The 27,813-nt window shown below is 48.5% G+C and overlaps 1 protein-coding gene across 2 annotated transcripts in view; it reads right to left on the bottom strand.

Moving 5' to 3' along the window:
* The window catches only part of b4galt1l (DP-Gal:betaGlcNAc beta 1,4- galactosyltransferase, polypeptide 1, like), a 41,628-nt gene extending 16,981 nt beyond the window's left edge, over positions 1 to 24,647 (bottom strand). Inside the window, exons 1-3 of one of the 2 annotated variants that reach the window (XM_075482053.1) lie at positions 24,136 to 24,647; positions 23,063 to 23,357; positions 7,158 to 7,393 (exon numbers count right to left, since the gene is read on the bottom strand). In XM_075482053.1, the coding sequence (XP_075338168.1) occupies positions 7,158 to 7,393; positions 23,063 to 23,342 (516 nt within the window). In that variant the 5' untranslated portion in view covers positions 23,343 to 23,357; positions 24,136 to 24,647. Of the gene's footprint in view, positions 1 to 7,157; positions 7,394 to 23,062; positions 23,364 to 24,135 lie in introns of both variants that reach the window. The other variant, XM_075482052.1, reaches the window with a different exon arrangement.
* Positions 24,648 to 27,813: the final 3,166 nt, after the last annotated feature.

The following is a 27,813-nucleotide window of genomic DNA, read 5'->3' as shown; positions in this document are numbered from 1 at the left end:
AGGTAAACAGACAGCAAACACCTGAGGCTGCAGCAGGTAAACAGACAGCAAACACCTGAGCCTGCAGCAGGTAAACAGACAGCAAACACCTGAGGCTGCAGCAGGTAAACAGACAGCAAAACCCTGAGCCTGCAGCAGGTAAACAGACAGCAAACACCTGAGCCTGCAGCAGGTAAACAGACAGCAAAACCCTGAGCCTGCAGCAGGTAAACAGACAGCAAACACCTGAGCCTGCAGCAGGTAAACAGACAGCAAACACCTGAGCCTACAGCAGGTAAACAGACAGCAAACACCTGAGCCTGCAGCAGGTAAACAGACAGCAAACACCTGAGCCTGCAGCAGGTATACAGACAGCAAACACCTGAGCCTGCAGCAGGTATACAGACAGCAAACACCTGAGCCTGCAGCAGGTAAACAGACAGCAAACACCTGAGCCTGCAGCAGGTAAACAGACAGCAAACACCTGAGGCTGCAGCAGGTAAACAGACAGCAAACACCTGAGCCTGCAGCAGGTAAACAGACAGCAAACACCTGAGCTTGCAGCAGGTAAACAGACAGCAAACACCTGAGCCTGCAGCAGGTAAACAGACAGCAAACACCTGAGCTTGCAGCAGGTAAACAGACAGCAAACACCTGAGGCTGCAGCAGGTAAACAGACAGCAAACACCTGAGGCTGCAGCAGGTAAACAGACAGCAAACACCTGAGCCTGCAGCAGGTAAACAGACAGCAAACACCTGAGCCTGCAGCAGGTAAACAGACAGCAAACACCTGAGGCTGCAGCAGGTAAACAGACAGCAAACACCTGAGGCTGCAGCAGGTAAACAGACAGCAAACACCTGAGCCTGCAGCAGGTAAACAGACAGCAAACACCTGAGCCTGCAGCAGGTAAACAGACAGCAAACACCTGAGCCTGCAGCAGGTAAACAGACAGCAAACACCTGAGCCTGCAGCAGGTAAACAGACAGCAAACACCTGAGCCTGCAGCAGGTAAACAGACAGCAAACACCTGAGCCTGCAGCAGGTAAACAGACAGCAAACACCTGAGGCTGCAGCAGGTAAACAGACAGCAAACACCTGAGCCTGCAGCAGGTAAACAGACAGCAAACACCTGAGCCTACAGCAGGTAAACAGACAGCAAACACCTGAGGCTGCAGCAGGTAAACAGACAGCAAACACCTGAGCCTGCAGCAGGTAAACAGACAGCAAACACCTGAGCCTGCAGCAGGTAAACAGACAGCAAACACCTGAGCCTGCAGCAGGTAAACAGACAGCAAACACCTGAGGCTGCAGCAGGTAAACAGACAGCAAACACCTGAGGCTGCAGCAGGTAAACAGACAGCAAACACCTGAGGCTGCAGCAGGTAAACAGACAGCAAACACCTGAGGCTGCAGCAGGTAAACAGACAGCAAACACCTGAGGCTGCAGCAGGTAAACAGACAGCAAACACCTGAGCCTGCAGCAGGTAAACAGACAGCAAACACCTGAGCCTGCAGCAGGTAAACAGACAGCAAACACCTGAGCCTGCAGCAGGTAAACAGACAGCAAACACCTGAGGCTGCAGCAGGTAAACAGACAGCAAACACCTGAGCCTGCAGCAGGTAAACAGACAGCAAACACCTGAGGCTGCAGCAGGTAAACAGGTGTGACGACCCTGAGGTCATGTGACCTCTGCAGAACCTACTCCACCTGCCGACCCCTCCCCCTCAAGTTTCCACTGCAGGTACCTGGCTCTGCATGGAGGTAAACAAACCCCGGTTGCTAGGCGACCAACAGCTCTCAGGTGAGAAGCGCTGCAGAGGCTGTGCTGAGGTTTTCTGTGGCTGTGATGCCTTCATTCAAGCCTTTAAATGAGCTGAAGTCTGTAGAAAGACCCGGATACTCAGAACCTTTCTAATAAATAAATAAATATATATATATATATATATATATATATTGGTTGTCGGTGGTTGTATATTAGGGGTGGAACGGTACAAAAAACTCACGGTTCGGTACGTACCTCGGTACGGACCCTACGGTTCGGTACATTTTCGGTACAGTGCCGAAGGAGGCGTGTAGCGAGGTTCGAGCACATGTAATAGATATCTGAATCCTGCCTCTTCTACAGTGGAATATGGGCGCATAGCAGATGCGATGTAAATTCCAATTGCTTCGGTAATTTTTTTTGCTCTGCATGTATTCGTATCCAGGGGTTGTTGTAATACATTTGGGAGACGTAATTGGTCGGGTCTTTTCATGGTTCTATAGAACGATCTGAGGGAGGTGTGTGGTGGTTGGTAGCTACGCCCCATGTCATGCTATCACGGCTGAAATGTTTCATCATACCACACAGACAGAACCGGCGCGTGTTTAATAAGTTAAACTTACACTGGTCTCATTTGTCTGCGGCGCGCTGCTCTCCTTTCTTCCTTCATGAAATGAAAAAGTATCGTCTCCTGACTCTCTCTGTGAGCTCTTCCAGCCTCCATGTTAGACGCCTGATGTGATCGTCCGTGATTAATATCACCATCATGCAGACCATGAACACGGTGGCCTCCCCGCTCTCCATATTAGCTTCTTTGTGGTGTTTTTTCTTCTCTCGGGTTTTGTTTTGTTCCGTTTTGGTGTTGAATGTGGCGCTAAACGGCTAACGGCTAACACGTCACTGACGCGGACGGCTGCGCGCGGCGCATCAGTCCCGACTCATGTGCGAATGCAGACTGAAACGGCTCCGCTGGGGAAGGACAGTTATCAGAACGAAATTCGAGTAGGACAGTTCTGATAACTGCGTTCTTATAACCACTCTGTCCGAAAGCGTACATCTCTACGGACCAATCAGAGCTTGCATGTGGCAGTGTTTAAATGGGTCCTGAAGGAAACTCTTGCAAAATAACAGTTCCGCGTTCAGAAAACTTCTGTACCGTGTGTATTCTGCGTGGAAATGCGCGTACCGAACCGTGACCCCCGTACCGTGACGGTTCGGTACGAATACATATACCGTGCTGGCCCTATTGTATATATTAAATTATAAGACTATTATATATATTATATATAATATATAAATAACTAAAGATGTGAGGAGGCCCGTTGGGTCGGATCAGGCAGCAGAAACACAGAAAAAGAAGAAGAAGAAGAAGAAGAAGAAGCCGTATTACCAGAGCGACCACACGGCCAACACACGCTGCTATTGGCCGAGGCCGAGCAGGGGGCGGGTCTCAGCAGCTCCAGTGACCACAGCCATTGGTCAGAAACGCCTGACATGCAGGGGGGGGGTGAGGGGGGAGCAGAGAGGAGGGAGTAAACGGGAGGAAGAGGAAGCACAAACAAGAGAAGAAGAAGAACATCTGTGAGTCATAAACAGAGCAGCAGCAGAAGAAGAAGAACACCTGTGAGTCATAAACAGAGCAGCAGCAGCAGAAGAAGAACATCTGTGAGTCATAAACAGAGCAGCAGAAGAAGAACACCTGTGAGTCATAAACAGAGCAGCAGAAGAAGAAGAAGAACACCTGTGAGTCATAAACAGAGCAGCAGCAGCAGAAGAAGAAGAACACCTGTGAGTCATAAACGGAGCAGCAGCAGAAGAAGAAGAACACCTGTGAGTCATAAACAGAGCAGCAGCAGAAGAAGAAGAACACCTGTGAGTCATAAACAGAGCAGCAGCAGCAGCAGCAGAAGAAGAACATCTGTGAGTCATAAACAGAGCAGCAGAAGAAGAACACCTGTGAGTCATAAACAGAGCAGCAGCAGAAGAAGAAGAACACCTGTGAGTCATAAACAGAGCAGCAGAAGAAGAAGAAGAAGAACACCTGTGAGTCATAAACAGAGCAGCAGCAGAAGAAGAAGAACACCTGTGAGTCATAAACAGAGCAGCAGCAGCAGAAGAAGAAGAACACCTGTGAGTCATAAACAGAGCAGCAGCAGAAGAAGAAGAACACCTGTGAGTCATAAACAGAGCAGCAGCAGCAGAAGAAGAAGAAGAAGAACACCTGTGAGTCATAAACAGAGCAGCAGCAGCAGAAGAAGAAGAAGAACACCTGTGAGTCATAAACAGAGCAGCAGCAGCAGCAGCAGAAGAAGAAGAAGAACACCTGTGAGTCATAAACAGAGCAGCAGCAGCAGCAGAAGAAGAAGAACACCTGTGAGTCATAAACAGAGCAGCAGCAGCAGAAGAAGAACACCTGTGAGTCATAAACAGAGCAGCAGCAGCAGCAGAAGAAGAACACCTGTGAGTCATAAACAGAGCAGCAGCAGCAGAAGAAGAACACCTGTGAGTCATAAACAGAGCAGCAGCAGCAGAAGAAGAAGAAGAACACCTGTGAGTCATAAACAGAGCAGCAGCAGCAGAAGAAGAAGAACACCTGTGAGTCATAAACAGAGCAGCAGCAGAAGAAGAAGAACACCTGTGAGTCATAAACAGAGCAGCAGCAGCAGCAGCAGAAGAAGAAGAAGAACACCTGTGAGTCATAAACAGAGCAGCAGCAGCAGCAGCAGAAGAAGAACACCTGTGAGTCATAAACAGAGCAGCAGCAGCAGAAGAAGAAGAAGAACACCTGTGAGTCATAAACAGAGCAGCAGCAGAAGAAGAAGAAGAAGAACACCTGTGAGTCATAAACAGAGCAGCAGCAGAAGAAGAAGAAGAAGAACACCTGTGAGTCATAAACAGAGCAGCAGCAGCAGCAGCAGCAGAAGAAGAACACCTGTGAGTCATAAACAGAGCAGCAGCAGCAGCAGCAGAAGAAGAAGAAGAAGAACACCTGTGAGTCATAAACAGAGCAGCAGCAGCAGCAGCAGCAGCAGCAGCAGCAGAAGAAGAAGAAGAACACCTGTGAGTCATAAACAGAGCAGCAGAAGAAGAAGAAGAACACCTGTGAGTCATAAACAGAGCAGCAGCAGCAGAAGAAGAACACCTGTGAGTCATAAACAGAGCAGCAGCAGAAGAAGAAGAAGAAGAACACCTGTGAGTCATAAACAGAGCAGCAGCAGCAGCAGCAGCAGAAGAAGAAATGTTACACATGCAGTTACATCATCACGAGTCAGTAAACACTCACTACTGAAGGGTCGATGTGTAAGCCAATCAGAACCAGGACAGCTGCCAGTTTGGGAGGCAGAGCCTTCAGTTATCAGGCCCCTCTCTGAGGAACCAGCTGCCAGTTTGGGAGGCAGAGCCTTCAGTTATCAGGCCCCTCTCTGAGGAACCAGCTGCCAGTTTGGGGGGCAGAGCCTTCAGTTATCAGGCCCCTCTCTGTGGAACCAGCTGCCAGTTTGGGAGGCAGAGCCTTCAGTTATCAGGCCCCTCTCTGTGGAACCAGCTGCCAGTTTGGGAGGCAGAGCCTTCAGTTATCAGGCCCCTCTCTGTGGAACCAGCTGCCAGTTTGGGAGGCAGAGCCTTCAGTTTGGGAGGCAGAGCCTTCAGTTATCAGGCCCCTCTCTGAGGAACCGGCTGCCAGTTTGGGAGGCAGAGCCTTCAGTTATCAGGCCCCTCTCTGTGGAACCAGCTGCCAGTTTGGGAGGCAGAGCCTTCAGTTATCAGGCCCCTCTCTGTGGAACCAGCTGCCAGTTTGGGAGGCAGAGCCTTCAGTTATCAGGCCCCTCTCTGTGGAACCAGCTGCCAGTTTGGGAGGCAGAGCCTTCAGTTATAGGCCCCTCTCTGTGGAACCAGCTGCCAGTTTGGGAGGCAGAGCCTTCAGTTATCAGGCCCCTCTCTGTGGAACCGGCTGCCAGTTTGGGAGGCAGAGCCTTCAGTTATCAGGCCCCTCTCTGTGGAACCAGCTGCCAGTTTGGGAGGCAGAGCCTTCAGTTATCAGGCCCCTCTCTGTGGAACCAGCTGCCAGTTTGGGAGGCAGAGCCTTCAGTTATCAGGCCCCTCTCTGAGGAACCAGCTGCCAGTTTGGGGGGCAGAGCCTTCAGTTATCAGGCCCCTCTCTGTGGAACCAGCTGCCAGTTTGGGAGGCAGAGCCTTCAGTTATCAGGCCCCTCTCTGTGGAACCAGCTGCCAGTTTGGGAGGCAGAGCCTTCAGTTATCAGGCCCCTCTCTGAGGAACCGGCTGCCAGTTTGGGAGGCAGAGCCTTCAGTTATCAGGCCCCTCTCTGTGGAACCAGCTGCCAGTTTGGGAGGCAGAGCCTTCAGTTATCAGGCCCCTCTCTGTGGAACCAGCTGCCAGTTTGGGAGGCAGAGCCTTCAGTTATCAGGCCCCTCTCTGTGGAACCAGCTGCCAGTTTGGGAGGCAGAGCCTTCAGTTATCAGGCCCCTCTCTGTGGAACCAGCTGCCAGTTTGGGAGGCAGAGCCTTCAGTTATCAGGCCCCTCTCTGTGGAACCGGCTGCCAGTTTGGGAGGCAGAGCCTTCAGTTATCAGGCCCCTCTCTGTGGAACCAGCTGCCAGTTTGGGAGGCAGAGCCTTCAGTTATCAGGCCCCTCTCTGTGGAACCAGCTGCCAGTTTGGGAGGCAGAGCCTTCAGTTATCAGGCCCCTCTCTGTGGAACCAGCTGCCAGTTTGGGAGGCAGAGCCTTCAGTTATCAGGCCCCTCTCTGTGGAACCAGCTGCCAGTTTGGGGGGCAGAGCCTTCAGTTATCAGGCCCCTCTCTGAGGAACCAGCTGCCAGTTTGGGAGGCAGAGCCTTCAGTTATCAGGCCCCTCTCTGTCTCTCACAGCAGCTTTTTATTTTCTTTATTGAACCAGGACGTGTCTCATTCTGAACAAACATTCTTTCCTCCCCCGACCATCGGACTCAGGACTGTAAGCTTCAGCTGTTTGTTGCTGGTTATTCTACCGTTTTCCAGTTTTTTATTCATCACCTTTTTTATTTATCACCTGGCACCATCATGAATCCGGTACACTCTGAACTTTTCATATTCTTAATATACGGGAGTACTTCAGTTAGATACTTTATATAGTTATTTTTCTACATATCTTACGAGAGATTTTATCTTATTTTTCTGTTTTTATTCTCATTTGTTTGATATATTTTATCCTTTAATGTTATTTTTTTCTGTTAAGTTTCCTCTGGGATCCGTAAAGTTCCCGATTCTGAAGTTTCTCCCGACGTACGACACATAGAGACAAAGTGTTCACGCCTTAATTAAACAGAAAACTGCAGGAAAAACCACCTGATGCTGCAGTTACTCAGACTGAAAGGAAACCTTTCCTGCGATGAGTCACAGCAGCACGGCGGCGGCGTACCTGGTTGATGATGTAGACTCCGTAGTCCAGCTGCTGCCTCTTCAGGATGGGCAGCAGGTAGTACAGCCAGTACTTCAGGTGCTCGTCCCGCTTCCTGAACGGGATGATGATGGCGACCTTCTGCAGCGCCTGGCAGTCTTTGGGTTTGTAGCGCCCGCCCATCTGCACCTCGGGGTTTTCCTTCTTTATCTGCTCCAGGCTGACGGCGGAGCCGAACTCCACCCGCAGGGCGCCCACTGAGGACAACACGGTTAAAACACTTTATAACATTTTTATGAACTCATTTATCACATGTTGGCAGGTTAAAACGTGTTGTATTATATTAATGTTCTGTGTTTTCACTTGGAGCGTCTGACTTTTCAATAAAGTTTGCTTAAAAAATAAATAAATGAATGCATTAATTAATAAATTAAAAAAAAAAAAAAAATAATAATATTTTTTTTTAAATTGATACTCATGGCAAAAAAAAAAAAAAAAAAAAAAAAAAAAAAAAAGATACTTTATCCGGAAAAAAAATATCGATAAAATTGCTCAGCTAACCTTAACCACCAGAAACCGACTGGCCGCCATTTCTAAGACGTTCCCAGATTTGATATAAAAACAGTCCTGACCTCCCAGAACAGCCTCAGGACATGAGGTCCGTTTGGATCTCATGTCCTGATGTGCAACATCACCGTGACACTTTAACTACAATGTCACTTTAATCACATTGTCGTTTTAATTTTATCGACACCTTACTTTATTTATTTATTTTAATTTTTATTTATTTCTTTGTGATTCCATTTTCTTGTTCTTCTTTTAATGTAACGCTCTTCGCCCTTCGGGGATAAATAAAGTTTTTTCTGATTCTGATTCTGAAAACGGCGTCTGACCCGCCTCCGACGCAGCCCGGTTCTGACCTCTGACCTCCAGAAGCAGGACGCAGCCCGGCTCTGACCTCTGACCTTCAGAAGCAGGAAGCAGCCCGGCTCTGACCTCTGACCTCCAGAAGCAGGACGCAGCCCGGTTCTGACCTCTGACCTCCAGAAGCAGGAAGCAGCCCAGTTCTGACCTCTGACCTCCAGAAGCAGGACGCAGCCCGGTTCTGACCTCTGACCTCTGACCTTCAGAAGCAGGAAGCAGCCCGGCTCTGACCTCTGACCTCCGGACGGCCGCCGTGTTCCAGCTGAGGAAACAGGCGGCCGTCCTCTTTCATCACAGCTGCAGCACACAGCCAGAGGTGGGAACATGTGGCCGAGCTCACCGAGGGGCTGCAGAACCCAGCAGAACCCAGCAGAACCCAGCAGAACCCAGCAGAACCCACTGTTTCTGCAGCAGAACCCACTGTTTCTGCAGCAGAACCCAGCAGAGCCCACTGTTTCTGTAGCAGAACCCACCAGAACCCACTGTTTCTGCAGCAGAACCCAGCAGAACCCAGCAGAACCCACTGTTTCTGCAGCAGAACCCACCAGAACCCCACTGTTTCTGTAGCAGAACCCAGCAGAACCCACTGTTTCTGCAGCAGAACCCACCAGAGCCCACTGTTTCTGCAGCAGAACCCACCAGAACCTCACTGTTTCTGTAGCAGAACCCAGCAGAACCCACTGTTTCTGCAGCAGAACCCACCCGAACCAACTGTTTCTGTAGCAGAACCCACTGTTTCTGCAGCAGAACCCACCAGAGCCCACTGTTTCTGCAGCAGAACCCACCAGAACCTCACTGTTTCTGTAGCAGAACCCACCAGAGCCCACTGTTTCTGTAGCAGAACCCACCAGAACCTCACTGTTTCTGTAGCAGAACCCAGCAGAACCCACTGTTTCTGCAGCAGAACCCACCAGAGCCCACTGTTTCTGCAGCAGAACCCACCAGAACCTCACTGTTTCTGTAGCAGAACCCACCAGAGCCCACTGTTTCTGCAGCAGAACCCACTGTTTCTGTAGCAGAACCCACTGTTTCTGCAGCAGAACCCAGCAGAACCCAGCAGAACCCAGCAGAACCCACTGTTTCTGTAGCAGAACCCACTGTTTCTGCAGCAGAACCCAGCAGAACCCAGCAGAACCCAGCAGAACCCACTGTTTCTGCAGCAGAACCCAGCAGAACCCAGCAGAACCCAGCAGAACCCACTGTTTCTGTAGCAGAACCCACTGTTTCTGCAGCAGAACCCACCAGAACCTCACTGTTTCTGTAGCAGAACCCACCAGAGCCCACTGTTTCTGCAGCAGAACCCACTGTTTCTGTAGCAGAACCCACTGTTTCTGCAGCAGAACCCAGCAGAACCCAGCAGAACCCACTGTTTCTGTAGCAGAACCAACTGTTTCTGCAGCAGAACCCACCAGAACCTCACTGTTTCTGTAGCAGAACCCAGCAGAACCCACTGTTTCTGCAGCAGAACCCACCAGAGCCCACTGTTTCTGCAGCAGAACCCACCAGAACCTCACTGTTTCTGTAGCAGAACCCAGCAGAACCCACTGTTTCTGCAGCAGAACCCACCAGAGCCCACTGTTTCTGCAGCAGAACCCACCAGAACCCACTGTTTCTGTAGCAGAACCCAGCAGAACCCACTGTTTCTGCAGCAGAACCCACCAGAGCCCACTGTTTCTGTAGCAGAACCCACTGTTTCTGCAGCAGAACCCAGCAGAACCCACTGTTTCTGCAGCAGAACCCACCAGAACCCACTGTTTCTGCAGCAGAACCCACTGTTTCTGCAGCAGAACCCAGCAGAACCCATCAGAACCCAGCAGAACCCACTGTTTCTGTAGCAGAACCCACTGTTTCTGCAGCAGAACCCACCAGAACCCCACTGTTTCTGCAGCAGAACCCACCAGAACCTCACTGTTTCTGTAGCAGAACCCACCAGAACCCACTGTTTCTGTAGCAGAACCCACCAGAGCCCACTGTTTCTGCAGCAGAACCCACTGTTTCTGCAGCAGAACCCACCAGAACCCACTGTTTCTGCAGCAGAACCCACTGTTTCTGCAGCAGAACCCAGCAGAACCCATCAGAACCCAGCAGAACCCACTGTTTCTGTAGCAGAACCCACTGTTTCTGCAGCAGAACCCACCAGAACCCCACTGTTTCTGCAGCAGAACCCACCAGAACCTCACTGTTTCTGTAGCAGAACCCACCAGAACCCACTGTTTCTGTAGCAGAACCCACCAGAGCCCACTGTTTCTGCAGCAGAACCCAGCAGAACCCACTGTTTCTGCAGCAGAACCCACTGTTTCTGTAGCAGAACCCAGCAGAACCCACTGTTTCTGCAGCAGAACCCACCAGAGCCCACTGTTTCTGCAGCAGAACCCACTGTTTCTGTAGCAGAACCCACTGTTTCTGCAGCAGAACCCAGCAGAACCCACTGTTTCTGCAGCAGAACCAACTGTTTCTGTAGCAGAACCCACCAGAACCCACTGTTTCTGCAGCAGAACCCAGCAGAACCCACTGTTTCTGCAGCAGAACCCACCAGAACCCACTGTTTCTGCAGCAGAACCCACTGTTTCTGCAGCAGAACCCAGCAGAACCCACTATTTCTGCAGCAGAACCCACCAGAACCCACTATTTCTGCAGCAGAACCCAGCAGAACCCACTATTTCTGCAGCAGAACCCAGCAGAACCCACTGTTTCTGCAGCAGAACCAACTGTTTCTGCAGCAGAACCCCACTGTTTCTGTAGCAGAACCCACTATTTCTGCAGCAGAACCAACTGTTTCTGCAGCAGAACCCACCAGAACCCACTATTTCTGCAGCAGAACCCAGCAGAACCCCACTGTTTCTGCAGCAGAACCAACTGTTTCTGTAGCAGAACCCACCAGAACCCACTGTTTCTGTAGCAGAACCCAGCAGAACCCCACTGTTTCTGTAGCAGAACCCAGCAGAACCCAGCAGAACCCACTGTTTCTGCAGCAGAACCCACCAGAACCCACTGTTTCTGCAGCAGAACCCACTGTTTCTGCAGCAGAACCCAGCAGAACCCACTGTTTCTGCAGCAGAACCCACCAGAAACCACTGTTTCTGCAGCAGAACCCACCAGAGCCCACTGTTTCTGCAGCAGAACCCACTGTTTCTGTAGCAGAACCCAGCAGAACCCAGCAGAACCCACTGTTTCTGCAGCAGAACCCACCAGAACCCACTGTTTCTGCAGCAGAACCCACTGTTTCTGCAGCAGAACCCAGCAGAACCCACTGTTTCTGCAGCAGAACCCACCAGAAACCACTGTTTCTGCAGCAGAACCCAGCAGAGCCCACTGTTTCTGTAGCAGAACCCACTGTTTCTGCAGCAGAACCCACCAGAGCCCACTGTTTCTGCAGCAGAACCCACCAGAGCCCACTGTTTCTGCAGCAGAACCCACCAGAACCTCACTGTTTCTGTAGCAGAACCCAGCAGAACCCACTGTTTCTGCAGCAGAACCCACCAGAGCCCACTGTTTCTGCAGCAGAACCCACCAGAACCTCACTGTTTCTGTAGCAGAACCCAGCAGAACCCACTGTTTCTGCAGCAGAACCCACCCGAACCAACTGTTTCTGTAGCAGAACCCACTGTTTCTGTAGCAGAACCCACTGTTTCTGCAGCAGAACCCACTGTTTCTGTAGCAGAACCCACCAGAGCCCACTGTTTCTGCAGCAGAACCCACCAGAACCTCACTGTTTCTGTAGCAGAACCCACCAGAGCCCACTGTTTCTGTAGCAGAACCCACCAGAGCCCACTGTTTCTGTAGCAGAACCCACTGTTTCTGCAGCAGAACCCACTGTTTCTGTAGCAGAACCCACCAGAGCCCACTGTTTCTGCAGCAGAACCCACCAGAACCTCACTGTTTCTGTAGCAGAACCCACCAGAGCCCACTGTTTCTGTAGCAGAACCCACCAGAGCCCACTGTTTCTGCAGCAGAACCCACCAGAGCCCACTGTTTCTGCAGCAGAACCCACCAGAACCTCACTGTTTCTGTAGCAGAACCCACCAGAACCTCACTGTTTCTGTAGCAGAACCCAGCAGAACCCACTGTTTCTGCAGCAGAACCCACCAGAGCCCACTGTTTCTGCAGCAGAACCCACCAGAACCTCACTGTTTCTGTAGCAGAACCCAGCAGAACCCACTGTTTCTGCAGCAGAACCCACCAGAGCCCACTGTTTCTGCAGCAGAACCCACCAGAACCTCACTGTTTCTGTAGCAGAACCCAGCAGAACCCACTGTTTCTGCAGCAGAACCCACTGTTTCTGTAGCAGAACCCACTGTTTCTGCAGCAGAACCCAGCAGAACCCACTGTTTCTGCAGCAGAACCCACCAGAACCCACTGTTTCTGCAGCAGAACCCACTGTTTCTGCAGCAGAACCCAGCAGAACCCATCAGAACCCAGCAGAACCCACTGTTTCTGCAGCAGAACCCACTGTTTCTGCAGCAGAACCCAGCAGAACCCACTGTTTCTGTAGCAGAACCCACTGTTTCTGCAGCAGAACCCACCAGAACCCCACTGTTTCTGCAGCAGAACCCACCAGAACCTCACTGTTTCTGTAGCAGAACCCACCAGAACCCACTGTTTCTGTAGCAGAACCCACCAGAGCCCACTGTTTCTGCAGCAGAACCCAGCAGAACCCACTGTTTCTGCAGCAGAACCCACTGTTTCTGTAGCAGAACCCAGCAGAACCCACTGTTTCTGCAGCAGAACCCACCAGAGCCCACTGTTTCTGCAGCAGAACCCACTGTTTCTGTAGCAGAACCCACTGTTTCTGCAGCAGAACCCAGCAGAACCCACTGTTTCTGCAGCAGAACCAACTGTTTCTGTAGCAGAACCCACCAGAACCCACTGTTTCTGCAGCAGAACCCAGCAGAACCCACTGTTTCTGCAGCAGAACCCACCAGAACCCACTGTTTCTGCAGCAGAACCCACTGTTTCTGCAGCAGAACCCACTATTTCTGCAGCAGAACCCAGCAGAACCCAGCAGAACCCACTATTTCTGCAGCAGAACCCAGCAGAACCCACTATTTCTGCAGCAGAACCCAGCAGAACCCACTGTTTCTGCAGCAGAACCCAGCAGAACCCACTGTTTCTGCAGCAGAACCAACTGTTTCTGCAGCAGAACCCCACTGTTTCTGTAGCAGAACCCAGCAGAACCCACTGTTTCTGCAGCAGAACCAACTGTTTCTGCAGCAGAACCCACCAGAACCCACTATTTCTGCAGCAGAACCCAGCAGAACCCCACTGTTTCTGCAGCAGAACCAACTGTTTCTGTAGCAGAACCCACCAGAACCCACTGTTTCTGTAGCAGAACCCAGCAGAACCCCACTGTTTCTGTAGCAGAACCCAGCAGAACCCAGCAGAACCCACTGTTTCTGCAGCAGAACCCACCAGAACCCACTGTTTCTGCAGCAGAACCCACTGTTTCTGCAGCAGAACCCAGCAGAACCCACTGTTTCTGCAGCAGAACCAACTGTTTCTGTAGCAGAACCCACCAGAACCCACTGTTTCTGCAGCAGAACCCACTGTTTCTGCAGCAGAACCCAGCAGAACCCACTATTTCTGCAGCAGAACCCAGCAGAACCCAGCAGAACCAACTGTTTCTGTAGCAGAACCCAGCAGAACCCACTATTTCTGCAGCAGAACCCAGCAGAACCCCACTATTTCTGCAGCAGAACCCAGCAGAACCCCACTATTTCTGCAGCAGAACCCAGCAGAACCCCACTGTTTCTGTAGCAGAACCCAGCAGAACCCACTGTTTCTGCAGCAGAACCCACCAGAACCCACTATTTCTGCAGCAGAACCCACCAGAACCAACTGTTTCTGCAGCAGAACCAACTGTTTCTGTAGCAGAACCCACCAGAACCAACTGTTTCTGCAGCAGAACCCAGCAGAACCCACTGTTTCTGCAGCAGAACCCACTGTTTCTGCAGCAGAACCCACTGTTTCTGCAGCAGAACCCACTGTTTCTGCAGCAGAACCCAGCAGAACCCACTGTTTCTGCAGCAGAACCAACTGTTTCTGTAGCAGAACCCACCAGAACCCACTATTTCTGCAGCAGAACCCACCAGAACCAACTGTTTCTGTAGCAGAACCCACCAGAACCAACTGTTTCTGCAGCAGAACCCAGCAGAACCCACCCGAACCCACTGTTTCTGCAGCAGAACCCACTGTTTCTGCAGCAGAACCCACCAGAACCCACTGTTTCTGCAGCAAAACCCACCAGAACCCACTGTTTCTGTAGCAGAACCCACCAGAACCCACTGTTTCTGCAGCAGAACCCACCAGAACACACTGTTTCTGCAGCAAAACCCACCCGAACCCACTGTTTCTGTAGCAGAACCCACCAGAACCCACTGTTTCTGCAGCAGAACCCACCCGAACCCACTGTTTCTGTAGCAGAACCCACCAGAACCAACTGTTTCTGCAGCAAAACCCACCCGAACCCACTGTTTCTGTACAGAACCCACCAGAACCCACTGTTTCTGTAGCAGAACCCACCAGAACCCACTGTTTCTGCAGCAAAACCCACCCGAACCCACTGTTTCTGTAGCAGAACCCACCAGAACCCACTGTTTCTGCAGCAAAACCCACCAGAACCCACTGTTTCTGCAGCAGAACCCACCAGAACCCACTGTTTCTGCAGCAGAACCCACTGTTTCTGTAGCAGAACCCACTGTTTCTGTAGCAGAACCCACCCGAACCAACTGTTTCTGCAGCAGAACCCACTAGAACCCACTGTTTCTGCAGCAAAACCCACTAGAACCCACTGTTTCTGCAGCAGAACCCACTGTTTCTGCAGCAAAACCCACTAGAACCCACTGTTTCTGCAGCAAAACCCACTGTTTCTGTAGCAGAACCCACTGTTTCTGTAGCAGAACCCACCCGAACCAACTGTTTCTGCAGCAGAACCCACTAGAACCCACTGTTTCTGCAGCAAAACCCACTAGAACCCACTGTTTCTGCAGCAGAACCCACTGTTTCTGCAGCAAAACCCACTAGAACCCACTGTTTCTGCAGCAGAACCCACTAGAACCCACTGTTTCTGCAGCAGAACCCACTGTTTCTGCAGCAGAACCCACTGTTTCTGCAGCAGAACCCACTGTTTCTGCAGCAGAACCCACCGAACCCACTGTTTCTGCAGCAGAACCCACTAGAACCCACTGTTTCTGCAGCAGAACCCACTGTTTCTGCAGCAGAACCCACCCGAACCCACTGTTTCTGCAGCAGAACCCACCCGAACCAACTGTTTCTGCAGCAGAACCCACTAGAACCCACTGTTTCTGCAGCAAAACCCACTGTTTCTGTAGCAGAACCCACTGTTTCTGTAGCAGAACCCACCCGAACCAACTGTTTCTGCAGCAGAACCCACTAGAACCCACTGTTTCTGCAGCAGAACCCACCAGAACCCACTGTTTCTGCAGCAGAACCCACTGTTTCTGTAGCAGAACCCACCCGAACCAACTGTTTCTGCAGCAGAACCCACTAGAACCCACTGTTTCTGCAGCAGAACCCACTGTTTCTGCAGCAAAACCCACTAGAACCCACTGTTTCTGCAGCAGAACCCACTAGAACCCACTGTTTCTGCAGCAGAACCCACCAGAACCCACTGTTTCTGCAGCAGAACCCACTAGAACCCACTGTTTCTGCAGCAGAACCCACCAGAACCCACTGTTTCTGCAGCAGAACCCACTGTTTCTGCAGCAGAACCCACCGAACCCACTGTTTCTGCAGCAGAACCCACTGTTTCTGTAGCATAACCCACCAGAACCCACTGTTTCTGTAGCAGAACCCACCGAACCCACTGTTTCTGCAGCAGAACCCACTGTTTCTGTAGCAGAACCCACCCGAACCAACTGTTTCTGCAGCAGAACCCACTAGAACCCACTGTTTCTGCAGCAGAACCCACTGTTTCTGCAGCAAAACCCACTAGAACCCACTGTTTCTGCAGCAGAACCCACCCGAACCAACTGTTTCTGCAGCAGAACCCACTAGAACCCACTGTTTCTGCAGCAGAACCCACCAGAACCCACTGTTTCTGCAGCAGAACCCACTGTTTCTGCAGCAGAACCCACCGAACCCACTGTTTCTGCAGCAGAACCCACTGTTTCTGTAGCATAACCCACCAGAACCCACTGTTTCTGTAGCAGAACCCACCGAACCCACTGTTTCTGCAGCAGAACCCACTAGAACCCACTGTTTCTGCAGCAGAACCCACTGTTTCTGCAGCAGAACCCACCGAACCCACTGTTTCTGCAGCAGAACCCACTGTTTCTGTAGCATAACCCACCGAACCCACTGTTTCTGTAGCAGAACCCACCGAACCCACTGTTTCTGCAGCAGAACCCACTAGAACCCACTGTTTCTGCAGCAGAACCCACTGTTTCTGCAGCAGAACCCACTGTTTCTGTAGCAGAACCCACCGAACCCACTGTTTCTGCAGCAGAACCCACCAGAACCAACTGTTTCTGCAGCAGAACCCACCAGAACCCACTGTTTCTGCAGCAGAACCCACCAGAACCCACTGTTTCTGCAGCAGAACCCACCAGAACCCACTGTTTCTGTAGCATAACCCACCAGAACCCACTGTTTCTGCAGCAGAACCCACTGTTTCTGTAGCATAACCCACCAGAACCCACTGTTTCTGTAGCAGAACCCACCAGAACCCACTGTTTCTGTAGCAGAACCCAGCAGAACCCCACTGTTTCTGTAGCAGAACCCAGCAGAACCCAGCAGAACCCACTGTTTCTGCAGCAGAACCCACCAGAACCCACTGTTTCTGCAGCAGAACCCACTGTTTCTGCAGCAGAACCCAGCAGAACCCACTGTTTCTGCAGCAGAACCCACCAGAAACCACTGTTTCTGCAGCAGAACCCACCAGAGCCCACTGTTTCTGCAGCAGAACCCACTGTTTCTGTAGCAGAACCCAGCAGAACCCAGCAGAACCCACTGTTTCTGCAGCAGAACCCACCAGAACCCACTGTTTCTGCAGCAGAACCCACTGTTTCTGCAGCAGAACCCAGCAGAACCCACTGTTTCTGCAGCAGAACCCACCAGAAACCACTGTTTCTGCAGCAGAACCCAGCAGAGCCCACTGTTTCTGTAGCAGAACCCAGCAGAGCCCACTGTTTCTGTAGCAGAACCCACTGTTTCTGCAGCAGAACCCACCAGAGCCCACTGTTTCTGCAGCAGAACCCACCAGAGCCCACTGTTTCTGCAGCAGAACCCACCAGAACCTCACTGTTTCTGTAGCAGAACCCAGCAGAACCCACTGTTTCTGCAGCAGAACCCACCAGAGCCCACTGTTTCTGCAGCAGAACCCACCAGAACCTCACTGTTTCTGTAGCAGAACCCAGCAGAACCCACTGTTTCTGCAGCAGAACCCACCCGAACCAACTGTTTCTGTAGCAGAACCCACTGTTTCTGTAGCAGAACCCACTGTTTCTGCAGCAGAACCCACTGTTTCTGTAGCAGAACCCACCAGAGCCCACTGTTTCTGCAGCAGAACCCACCAGAACCTCACTGTTTCTGTAGCAGAACCCACCAGAGCCCACTGTTTCTGTAGCAGAACCCACCAGAGCCCACTGTTTCTGTAGCAGAACCCACTGTTTCTGCAGCAGAACCCACTGTTTCTGTAGCAGAACCCACCAGAGCCCACTGTTTCTGCAGCAGAACCCACCAGAACCTCACTGTTTCTGTAGCAGAACCCACCAGAGCCCACTGTTTCTGTAGCAGAACCCACCAGAGCCCACTGTTTCTGCAGCAGAACCCACCAGAGCCCACTGTTTCTGCAGCAGAACCCACCAGAACCTCACTGTTTCTGTAGCAGAACCCACCAGAACCTCACTGTTTCTGTAGCAGAACCCAGCAGAACCCACTGTTTCTGCAGCAGAACCCACCAGAGCCCACTGTTTCTGCAGCAGAACCCACCAGAACCTCACTGTTTCTGTAGCAGAACCCAGCAGAACCCACTGTTTCTGCAGCAGAACCCACCAGAGCCCACTGTTTCTGCAGCAGAACCCACCAGAACCTCACTGTTTCTGTAGCAGAACCCAGCAGAACCCACTGTTTCTGCAGCAGAACCCACTGTTTCTGTAGCAGAACCCACTGTTTCTGCAGCAGAACCCAGCAGAACCCACTGTTTCTGCAGCAGAACCCACCAGAACCCACTGTTTCTGCAGCAGAACCCACTGTTTCTGCAGCAGAACCCAGCAGAACCCATCAGAACCCAGCAGAACCCACTGTTTCTGCAGCAGAACCCACTGTTTCTGCAGCAGAACCCAGCAGAACCCACTGTTTCTGTAGCAGAACCCACTGTTTCTGCAGCAGAACCCACCAGAACCCCACTGTTTCTGCAGCAGAACCCACCAGAACCTCACTGTTTCTGTAGCAGAACCCACCAGAACCCACTGTTTCTGTAGCAGAACCCACCAGAGCCCACTGTTTCTGCAGCAGAACCCAGCAGAACCCACTGTTTCTGCAGCAGAACCCACTGTTTCTGTAGCAGAACCCAGCAGAACCCACTGTTTCTGCAGCAGAACCCACCAGAGCCCACTGTTTCTGCAGCAGAACCCACTGTTTCTGTAGCAGAACCCACTGTTTCTGCAGCAGAACCCAGCAGAACCCACTGTTTCTGCAGCAGAACCAACTGTTTCTGTAGCAGAACCCACCAGAACCCACTGTTTCTGCAGCAGAACCCAGCAGAACCCACTGTTTCTGCAGCAGAACCCACCAGAACCCACTGTTTCTGCAGCAGAACCCACTGTTTCTGCAGCAGAACCCACTATTTCTGCAGCAGAACCCAGCAGAACCCAGCAGAACCCACTATTTCTGCAGCAGAACCCAGCAGAACCCACTATTTCTGCAGCAGAACCCAGCAGAACCCACTGTTTCTGCAGCAGAACCCAGCAGAACCCACTGTTTCTGCAGCAGAACCAACTGTTTCTGCAGCAGAACCCCACTGTTTCTGTAGCAGAACCCAGCAGAACCCACTGTTTCTGCAGCAGAACCAACTGTTTCTGCAGCAGAACCCACCAGAACCCACTATTTCTGCAGCAGAACCCAGCAGAACCCCACTGTTTCTGCAGCAGAACCAACTGTTTCTGTAGCAGAACCCACCAGAACCCACTGTTTCTGTAGCAGAACCCAGCAGAACCCCACTGTTTCTGTAGCAGAACCCAGCAGAACCCAGCAGAACCCACTGTTTCTGCAGCAGAACCCACCAGAACCCACTGTTTCTGCAGCAGAACCCACTGTTTCTGCAGCAGAACCCAGCAGAACCCACTGTTTCTGCAGCAGAACCAACTGTTTCTGTAGCAGAACCCACCAGAACCCACTGTTTCTGCAGCAGAACCCACTGTTTCTGCAGCAGAACCCAGCAGAACCCACTATTTCTGCAGCAGAACCCAGCAGAACCCAGCAGAACCAACTGTTTCTGTAGCAGAACCCAGCAGAACCCACTATTTCTGCAGCAGAACCCAGCAGAACCCCACTATTTCTGCAGCAGAACCCAGCAGAACCCCACTATTTCTGCAGCAGAACCCAGCAGAACCCCACTGTTTCTGTAGCAGAACCCAGCAGAACCCACTGTTTCTGCAGCAGAACCCACCAGAACCCACTATTTCTGCAGCAGAACCCACCAGAACCAACTGTTTCTGCAGCAGAACCAACTGTTTCTGTAGCAGAACCCACCAGAACCAACTGTTTCTGCAGCAGAACCCAGCAGAACCCACTGTTTCTGCAGCAGAACCCACTGTTTCTGCAGCAGAACCCAGCAGAACCCACTGTTTCTGCAGCAGAACCAACTGTTTCTGTAGCAGAACCCACCAGAACCCACTATTTCTGCAGCAGAACCCACCAGAACCAACTGTTTCTGTAGCAGAACCCACCAGAACCAACTGTTTCTGCAGCAGAACCCAGCAGAACCCACCCGAACCCACTGTTTCTGCAGCAGAACCCACTGTTTCTGCAGCAGAACCCACCAGAACCCACTGTTTCTGCAGCAAAACCCACCAGAACCCACTGTTTCTGTAGCAGAACCCACCAGAACCCACTGTTTCTGCAGCAGAACCCACCAGAACACACTGTTTCTGCAGCAAAACCCACCCGAACCCACTGTTTCTGTAGCAGAACCCACCAGAACCCACTGTTTCTGCAGCAGAACCCACCCGAACCCACTGTTTCTGTAGCAGAACCCACCAGAACCAACTGTTTCTGCAGCAAAACCCACCCGAACCCACTGTTTCTGTACAGAACCCACCAGAACCCACTGTTTCTGTAGCAGAACCCACCAGAACCCACTGTTTCTGCAGCAAAACCCACCCGAACCCACTGTTTCTGTAGCAGAACCCACCAGAACCCACTGTTTCTGCAGCAAAACCCACCAGAACCCACTGTTTCTGCAGCAGAACCCACCAGAACCCACTGTTTCTGCAGCAGAACCCACTGTTTCTGTAGCAGAACCCACTGTTTCTGTAGCAGAACCCACCCGAACCAACTGTTTCTGCAGCAGAACCCACTAGAACCCACTGTTTCTGCAGCAAAACCCACTAGAACCCACTGTTTCTGCAGCAGAACCCACTGTTTCTGCAGCAAAACCCACTAGAACCCACTGTTTCTGCAGCAAAACCCACTGTTTCTGTAGCAGAACCCACTGTTTCTGTAGCAGAACCCACCCGAACCAACTGTTTCTGCAGCAGAACCCACTAGAACCCACTGTTTCTGCAGCAAAACCCACTAGAACCCACTGTTTCTGCAGCAGAACCCACTGTTTCTGCAGCAAAACCCACTAGAACCCACTGTTTCTGCAGCAGAACCCACTAGAACCCACTGTTTCTGCAGCAGAACCCACTGTTTCTGCAGCAGAACCCACTGTTTCTGCAGCAGAACCCACCGAACCCACTGTTTCTGCAGCAGAACCCACTAGAACCCACTGTTTCTGCAGCAGAACCCACTGTTTCTGCAGCAGAACCCACCCGAACCCACTGTTTCTGCAGCAGAACCCACCCGAACCAACTGTTTCTGCAGCAGAACCCACTAGAACCCACTGTTTCTGCAGCAAAACCCACTGTTTCTGTAGCAGAACCCACTGTTTCTGTAGCAGAACCCACCCGAACCAACTGTTTCTGCAGCAGAACCCACTAGAACCCACTGTTTCTGCAGCAGAACCCACCAGAACCCACTGTTTCTGCAGCAGAACCCACTGTTTCTGTAGCAGAACCCACCCGAACCAACTGTTTCTGCAGCAGAACCCACTAGAACCCACTGTTTCTGCAGCAGAACCCACTGTTTCTGCAGCAAAACCCACTAGAACCCACTGTTTCTGCAGCAGAACCCACTAGAACCCACTGTTTCTGCAGCAGAACCCACCAGAACCCACTGTTTCTGCAGCAGAACCCACTAGAACCCACTGTTTCTGCAGCAGAACCCACCAGAACCCACTGTTTCTGCAGCAGAACCCACTGTTTCTGCAGCAGAACCCACCGAACCCACTGTTTCTGCAGCAGAACCCACTGTTTCTGTAGCATAACCCACCAGAACCCACTGTTTCTGTAGCAGAACCCACCGAACCCACTGTTTCTGCAGCAGAACCCACTGTTTCTGTAGCAGAACCCACCCGAACCAACTGTTTCTGCAGCAGAACCCACTAGAACCCACTGTTTCTGCAGCAGAACCCACTGTTTCTGCAGCAAAACCCACTAGAACCCACTGTTTCTGCAGCAGAACCCACCCGAACCAACTGTTTCTGCAGCAGAACCCACTAGAACCCACTGTTTCTGCAGCAGAACCCACCAGAACCCACTGTTTCTGCAGCAGAACCCACTGTTTCTGCAGCAGAACCCACCGAACCCACTGTTTCTGCAGCAGAACCCACTGTTTCTGTAGCATAACCCACCAGAACCCACTGTTTCTGTAGCAGAACCCACCGAACCCACTGTTTCTGCAGCAGAACCCACTAGAACCCACTGTTTCTGCAGCAGAACCCACTGTTTCTGCAGCAGAACCCACCGAACCCACTGTTTCTGCAGCAGAACCCACTGTTTCTGTAGCATAACCCACCGAACCCACTGTTTCTGTAGCAGAACCCACCGAACCCACTGTTTCTGCAGCAGAACCCACTAGAACCCACTGTTTCTGCAGCAGAACCCACTGTTTCTGCAGCAGAACCCACTGTTTCTGTAGCAGAACCCACCGAACCCACTGTTTCTGCAGCAGAACCCACCAGAACCAACTGTTTCTGCAGCAGAACCCACCAGAACCCACTGTTTCTGTAGCATAACCCACCAGAACCCACTGTTTCTGCAGCAGAACCCACTGTTTCTGTAGCATAACCCACCAGAACCCACTGTTTCTGCAGCAGAACCCACCAGAACCCACTGTTTCTGCAGCAGAACCCACCGAACCCACTGTTTCTGCAGCAGAACCCACTGTTTCTGCAGCAGAACCCACCGAACCCACTGTTTCTGCAGCAGAACCCACTGTTTCTGCAGCAGAACCCACCGAACCCACTGTTTCTGCAGCAGAACCCACTGTTTCTGTAGCAGAACCCACTGTTTCTGCAGCAGAACCCACTGTTTCTGCAGCAGAACCCACCAGAACCCACTGTTTCTGCAGCAGAACCCACTGTTTCTGCAGCAGAACCCACCGAACCCACTGTTTCTGCAGCAGAACCCACTGTTTCTGCAGCAGAACCCACCGAACCCACTGTTTCTGCAGCAGAACCCACTGTTTCTGCAGCAGAACCCACTGTTTCTGTAGCATAACCCACCAGAACCCACTGTTTCTGCAGCAGAACCCACTGTTTCTGCAGCAGAACCCACCAGAACCCACTGTTTCTGCAGCAGAACCCACTGTTTCTGCAGCAGAACCCGGTCCAGAACCCTTCCTCCTCAGCTTGGTGCTGTTAAACTGGGTTTTAACCCCTGAACTATGACAGCTGGTACCGGTCCGTTCCAGACCCGGTTCTGACCCACACACAGACTCACCCAGCAGGGGGGATGTTTCCGGACATTTCTCCAGGCTCTTCCCCGGCTGCGTCCCCTCCTCCCCGGCCGCCTCCGGCCCGGTTTCGGCCTCTTTGGTCACCGGGACTCGGACCTGAACGGGAGAGGCTCGGTGGGACTGCTGGTTCTGGACGAAGGCGAACCGGATGTCCAGGGAGCGCACGTAGAACACCACGGTGACGGAAATGTGCAGGAAGCAGAGCAGAACCACCAGCTTGCAGATCCGGTGCAGGAGGCTGAAGTTCGGGGACGAGTCTCCCATCCTGGCGGCGCCGGTCTGGAGCTCAAACCCGGCAAAGCAAGGCAATTTTATTTATGGAGCACAATTCATACACAAGGCAATTTTATTTATGGAGCACAATTCATACACACGGCAATTTTATTTATGGAGCACAATTCATACAATTCAAAGTGCTTCACAGCTACATAAAATCACAAGAAGGCAATATAATCATTAAAAAGAAAGAAAAAGAAAAAAAAAGAAAAAAAAAAGATAATAATAATAATAATAATAATAATAATACATAAATAAAATAAAAATAATAATTAAAAATAATAATAATAATAATTTAAAAAAATAATAATAATAAATAATAATAAAAATGTAACCCCTTAACGCCTATTGTCGCATACTGTATGCTACAAACCGGAGCCGGAGTAACGCGTTGACTCCAAAATGACCAGGATGCCTGTTGTCGCAAATTTGCACCATACAAAAAAATTCTATTCATTTTTTTTTGTGCAAAAGTGAAATTAATAATCTCAGCATTATTTACCATCTACTTAAAGGCTAAAACACATATAGCTGTATTTTTTATATACAGCTATATAAATTCAGGCGTTGAAAAAATTAAAAAACCCATTAAAAATAACCATTAATTTATTAATTAAAAAGTGAAGAGTGCAGATAAAATACTTTCAGGTGTCATATGCACAGCTAAACAGAACTGCTTTCGGCCTGGATTTAAACATTGTCAGAGCTGAGGCCTGTCTCACATTTTCTGGAAGAAGTTCCAGACTTTAGAAGCATAAAGCTGAATAAAATAAAGCCTCACCTGGTTTAGACAAGCGAGGAGCGACAGCAGGGCGGTGAAGTTCGGCTGCTTCCTCCGGTTCCCCCGGACTAACCGTTAGCTGCTTCCACACTCCATCTGCGGGAAGTTTGGTTGAAAAGTTTCGGGAGTTTTTGGCCAGAGACCCGGTCAGATTAGCCCGCCAGGTCCCCGGGAAGAGGCGCGGAGAGACGGTGACAGTCCGGGCTCCGTCACGGTCCGTTAGGAGCTAGCTGAGCTAGCCTGTTAGCTTCGGTTAGCTTCGGTTTACAGTAAGGAAGAGGTGACGCTGCGCACCGCTGCCAGCTCCGGAACTCCGTGTCTCCGGCTCACGGTTCCGTCCAAAAATGGAAAAATGACACGAAAAGTTCCCCAAAACTCAGAAAAGTTCCCTGGAAGTGTCTGTAAAGTTTGTTAAAAAGTTTTATAAACCCGACATGAGCCGCCGAGGAGACGGTCGATAAACTTTACTGTCTCCCCTCTCTGAGGGCACCAAAATGTCAAGGTTACGAAATAATTCACCGCACTTCCGGCTGGGATTTTCACAATTAAAGGTGAAAAGTGATCTGATCATTAACGGAAAAAAACGTTAAAAAAAAACACCTTTTTCTACTCTTATGTTTGTTTTACTTGTTTTACTAATAATAATAATACATTTTATTTATAACGCACTTTACATTTACAATAAAATCTCAAAGTGCTAATTATTGTATTATACTATTATTGTGTTGCTTATTTCTGACATGTTGGTTCACTTCATTTTATCTGTAACTGTTAAAGTTTAATGTAGTTTTACTCTTGTTTAAAATATTAAATAAATAAAGTTTAATGTAGTTTTACTCTTGTTTAAAATATTAAATAAATAAAGTTTAATGTAGTTTTACTCTTGTTTAAAATATTAAATAAATAAAGTTTAATGTAGTTTTACTCTTGTTTAAAATATTAAATAAATAAAGTTTAATGTAGTTTTACTCTTGTTTAAAATATTAAACAAAATAAAGTTTAATGTAGTTTTACTCTTGTTTAAAATATTAAATAAATAAAGTTTAATGTAGTTTTACTCTTGTTTAAAATATTAAATAAATAAAGTTTAATGTAGTTTTACTCTTGTTTAAAATATTAAATAAATAAAGTTTAATGTAGTTTTACTCTTGTTTAAAATATTAAATAAATAAAGTTTAATGTAGTTTTACTCTTGTTTAAAATATTAAACAAAATAAAGTTTAATGTAGTTTTACTCTTGTTTAAAATATTAAATAAATAAAGTTTAATGTAGTTTTACTCTTGTTTAAAATATTAAATAAATAAAGTTTAATGTAGTTTTACTCTTGTTTAAAATATTAAATAAATAAAGTTTAATGTAGTTTTACTCTTGTTTAAAATATTAAATAAATAAAGTTTAATGTAGTTTTACTCTTGTTTAAAATATTAAATAAATAAAGTTTAATGTAGTTTTACTCTTGTTTAAAATATTAAACAAAATAAAGTTTAATGTAGTTTTACTCTTGTTTAAAATATTAAATAAATAAAGTTTAATGTAGTTTTACTCTTGTTTAAAATATTAAATAAATAAAGTTTAATGTAGTTTTACTCTTGTTTAAAATATTAAATAAATAAAGTTTAATGTAGTTTTACTCTTGTTTAAAATATTAAATAAATAAAGTTTAATGTAGTTTTACTCTTGTTTAAAATATTAAACAAAATAAAGTTTAATGTAGTTTTACTCTTGTTTAAAATATTAAATAAATAAAGTTTAATGTAGTTTTACTCTTGTTTAAAATATTAAATAAATAAAGTTTAATGTAGTTTTACTCTTGTTTAAAATATTAAATAAATAAAGTTTAATGTAGTTTTACTCTTGTTTAAAATATTAAATAAATAAAGTTTAATGTAGTTTTACTCTTGTTTAAAATATTAAACAAAATAAAGTTTAATGTAGTTTTACTCTTGTTTAAAATATTAAATAAATAAAGTTTAATGTAGTTTTACTCTTGTTTAAAATATTAAATAAATAAAGTTTAATGTAGTTTTACTCTTGTTTAAAATATTAAATAAATAAAGTTTAATGTAGTTTTACTCTTGTTTAAAATATTAAATAAATAAAGTTTAATGTAGTTTTACTCTTGTTTAAAATATTAAATAAATAAAGTTTAATGTAGTTGAATAGATTTAGGCTGAAGATGCATCACTTCCACATGAATTCTATTTATTCTTTACTGTAACTTTTAGATCCTTAACATAAGGAACATTTATATTAATAATTTACAGAAGACGATAAATAACTGAATCAGTTTCTTCAGTGCTGGAGGAAGCTGAATCTCTTAGTCAGGTCACTGATCAGGTCATTGATCAGGTCATTGATCAGGTCACTGATCAGGTCATTGATCAGCTCATTGATCAGCTCATTGATCAGGTCATTGATCAGGTCATTGATCAGGTCATTGATCAGCTCATTGATCAGCTCATTGATCAGGTCATTGATCAGCTCATTGATCAGGTCATTGATCAGCTCATTGATCAGGTCATTGATCAGGTCATTGATCAGCTCATTGATCAGGTCATTGATCAGGTCATTGATCAGGTCATTGATCAGCTCATTGATCAGCTCATTGATCAGGTCATTGATCAGGTCACTGATCAGGTCATTGATCAGGTCATTGATCAGCTCATTGATCAGCTCATTGATCAGCTCATTGATCAGGTCATTGATCAGGTCATTGATCAGCTCATTGATCAGCTCATTGATCAGGTCATTGATCAGGTCATTGATCAGGTCATTGATCAGCTCATTGATCAGCTCATTGATCAGGTCATTGATCAGGTCATTGATCAGGTCATTGATCAGGTCATTGATCAGCTCATTGATCAGCTCATTGATCAGGTCATTGATCAGGTCACTGATCAGGTCATTGATCAGGTCATTGATCAGCTCATTGATCAGCTCATTGATCAGGTCATTGATCAGGTCATTGATCAGGTCATTGATCAGGTCACTGATCAGGTCATTGATCAGGTCATTGATCAGGCCATTGATCAGCTCATTGATCAGCTCATTGATCAGGTCATTGATCAGGTCATTGATCAGCTCATTGATCAGGTCATTGATCAGGTCATTGATCAGCTCATTGATCAGGTCATTGATCAGGTCATTGATCAGGTCACTGATCAGGTCATTGATCAGGTCATTAATCAGGTCATTGATCAGGTCATTGATCAGGCCATTGATCAGCTCATTGATCAGCTCATTGATCAGGTCATTGATCAGGTCATTGATCAGCTCATTGATCAGGCCATTGATCAGGTCATTGATCAGCTCATTGATCAGGTCATTAATCAGGTCATTAATCAGGTCATTAATCAGCTCATTGATCAGGTCATTGATCAGGTCATTGATCAGCTCATTGATCAGGTCATTGATCAGGTCATTGATCAGGTCACTGATCAGGTCATTGATCAGGTCATTAATCAGCTCATTGATCAGCTCATTAATCAGGTCATTGATCAGGTCATTGATCAGGTCATTGATCAGCTCATTGATCAGGTCATTGATCAGCTCATTGATCAGGTCATTGATCAGGTCATTGATCAGCTCATTGATCAGGTCATTAATCAGGTCATTAATCAGCTCATTGATCAGCTCATTGATCAGGTCATTGATCAGGTCACTGATCAGGTCATTGA

This window comes from Odontesthes bonariensis, chromosome 13, assembly GCF_027942865.1.
Source record: "Odontesthes bonariensis isolate fOdoBon6 chromosome 13, fOdoBon6.hap1, whole genome shotgun sequence".
NCBI classification, from domain to species: domain Eukaryota; kingdom Metazoa; phylum Chordata; class Actinopteri; order Atheriniformes; family Atherinopsidae; genus Odontesthes; species Odontesthes bonariensis.
The sequence above is the reverse complement of the archived record's forward strand: the minus strand, read 5'-3'. Positions and strand labels throughout refer to the sequence as shown.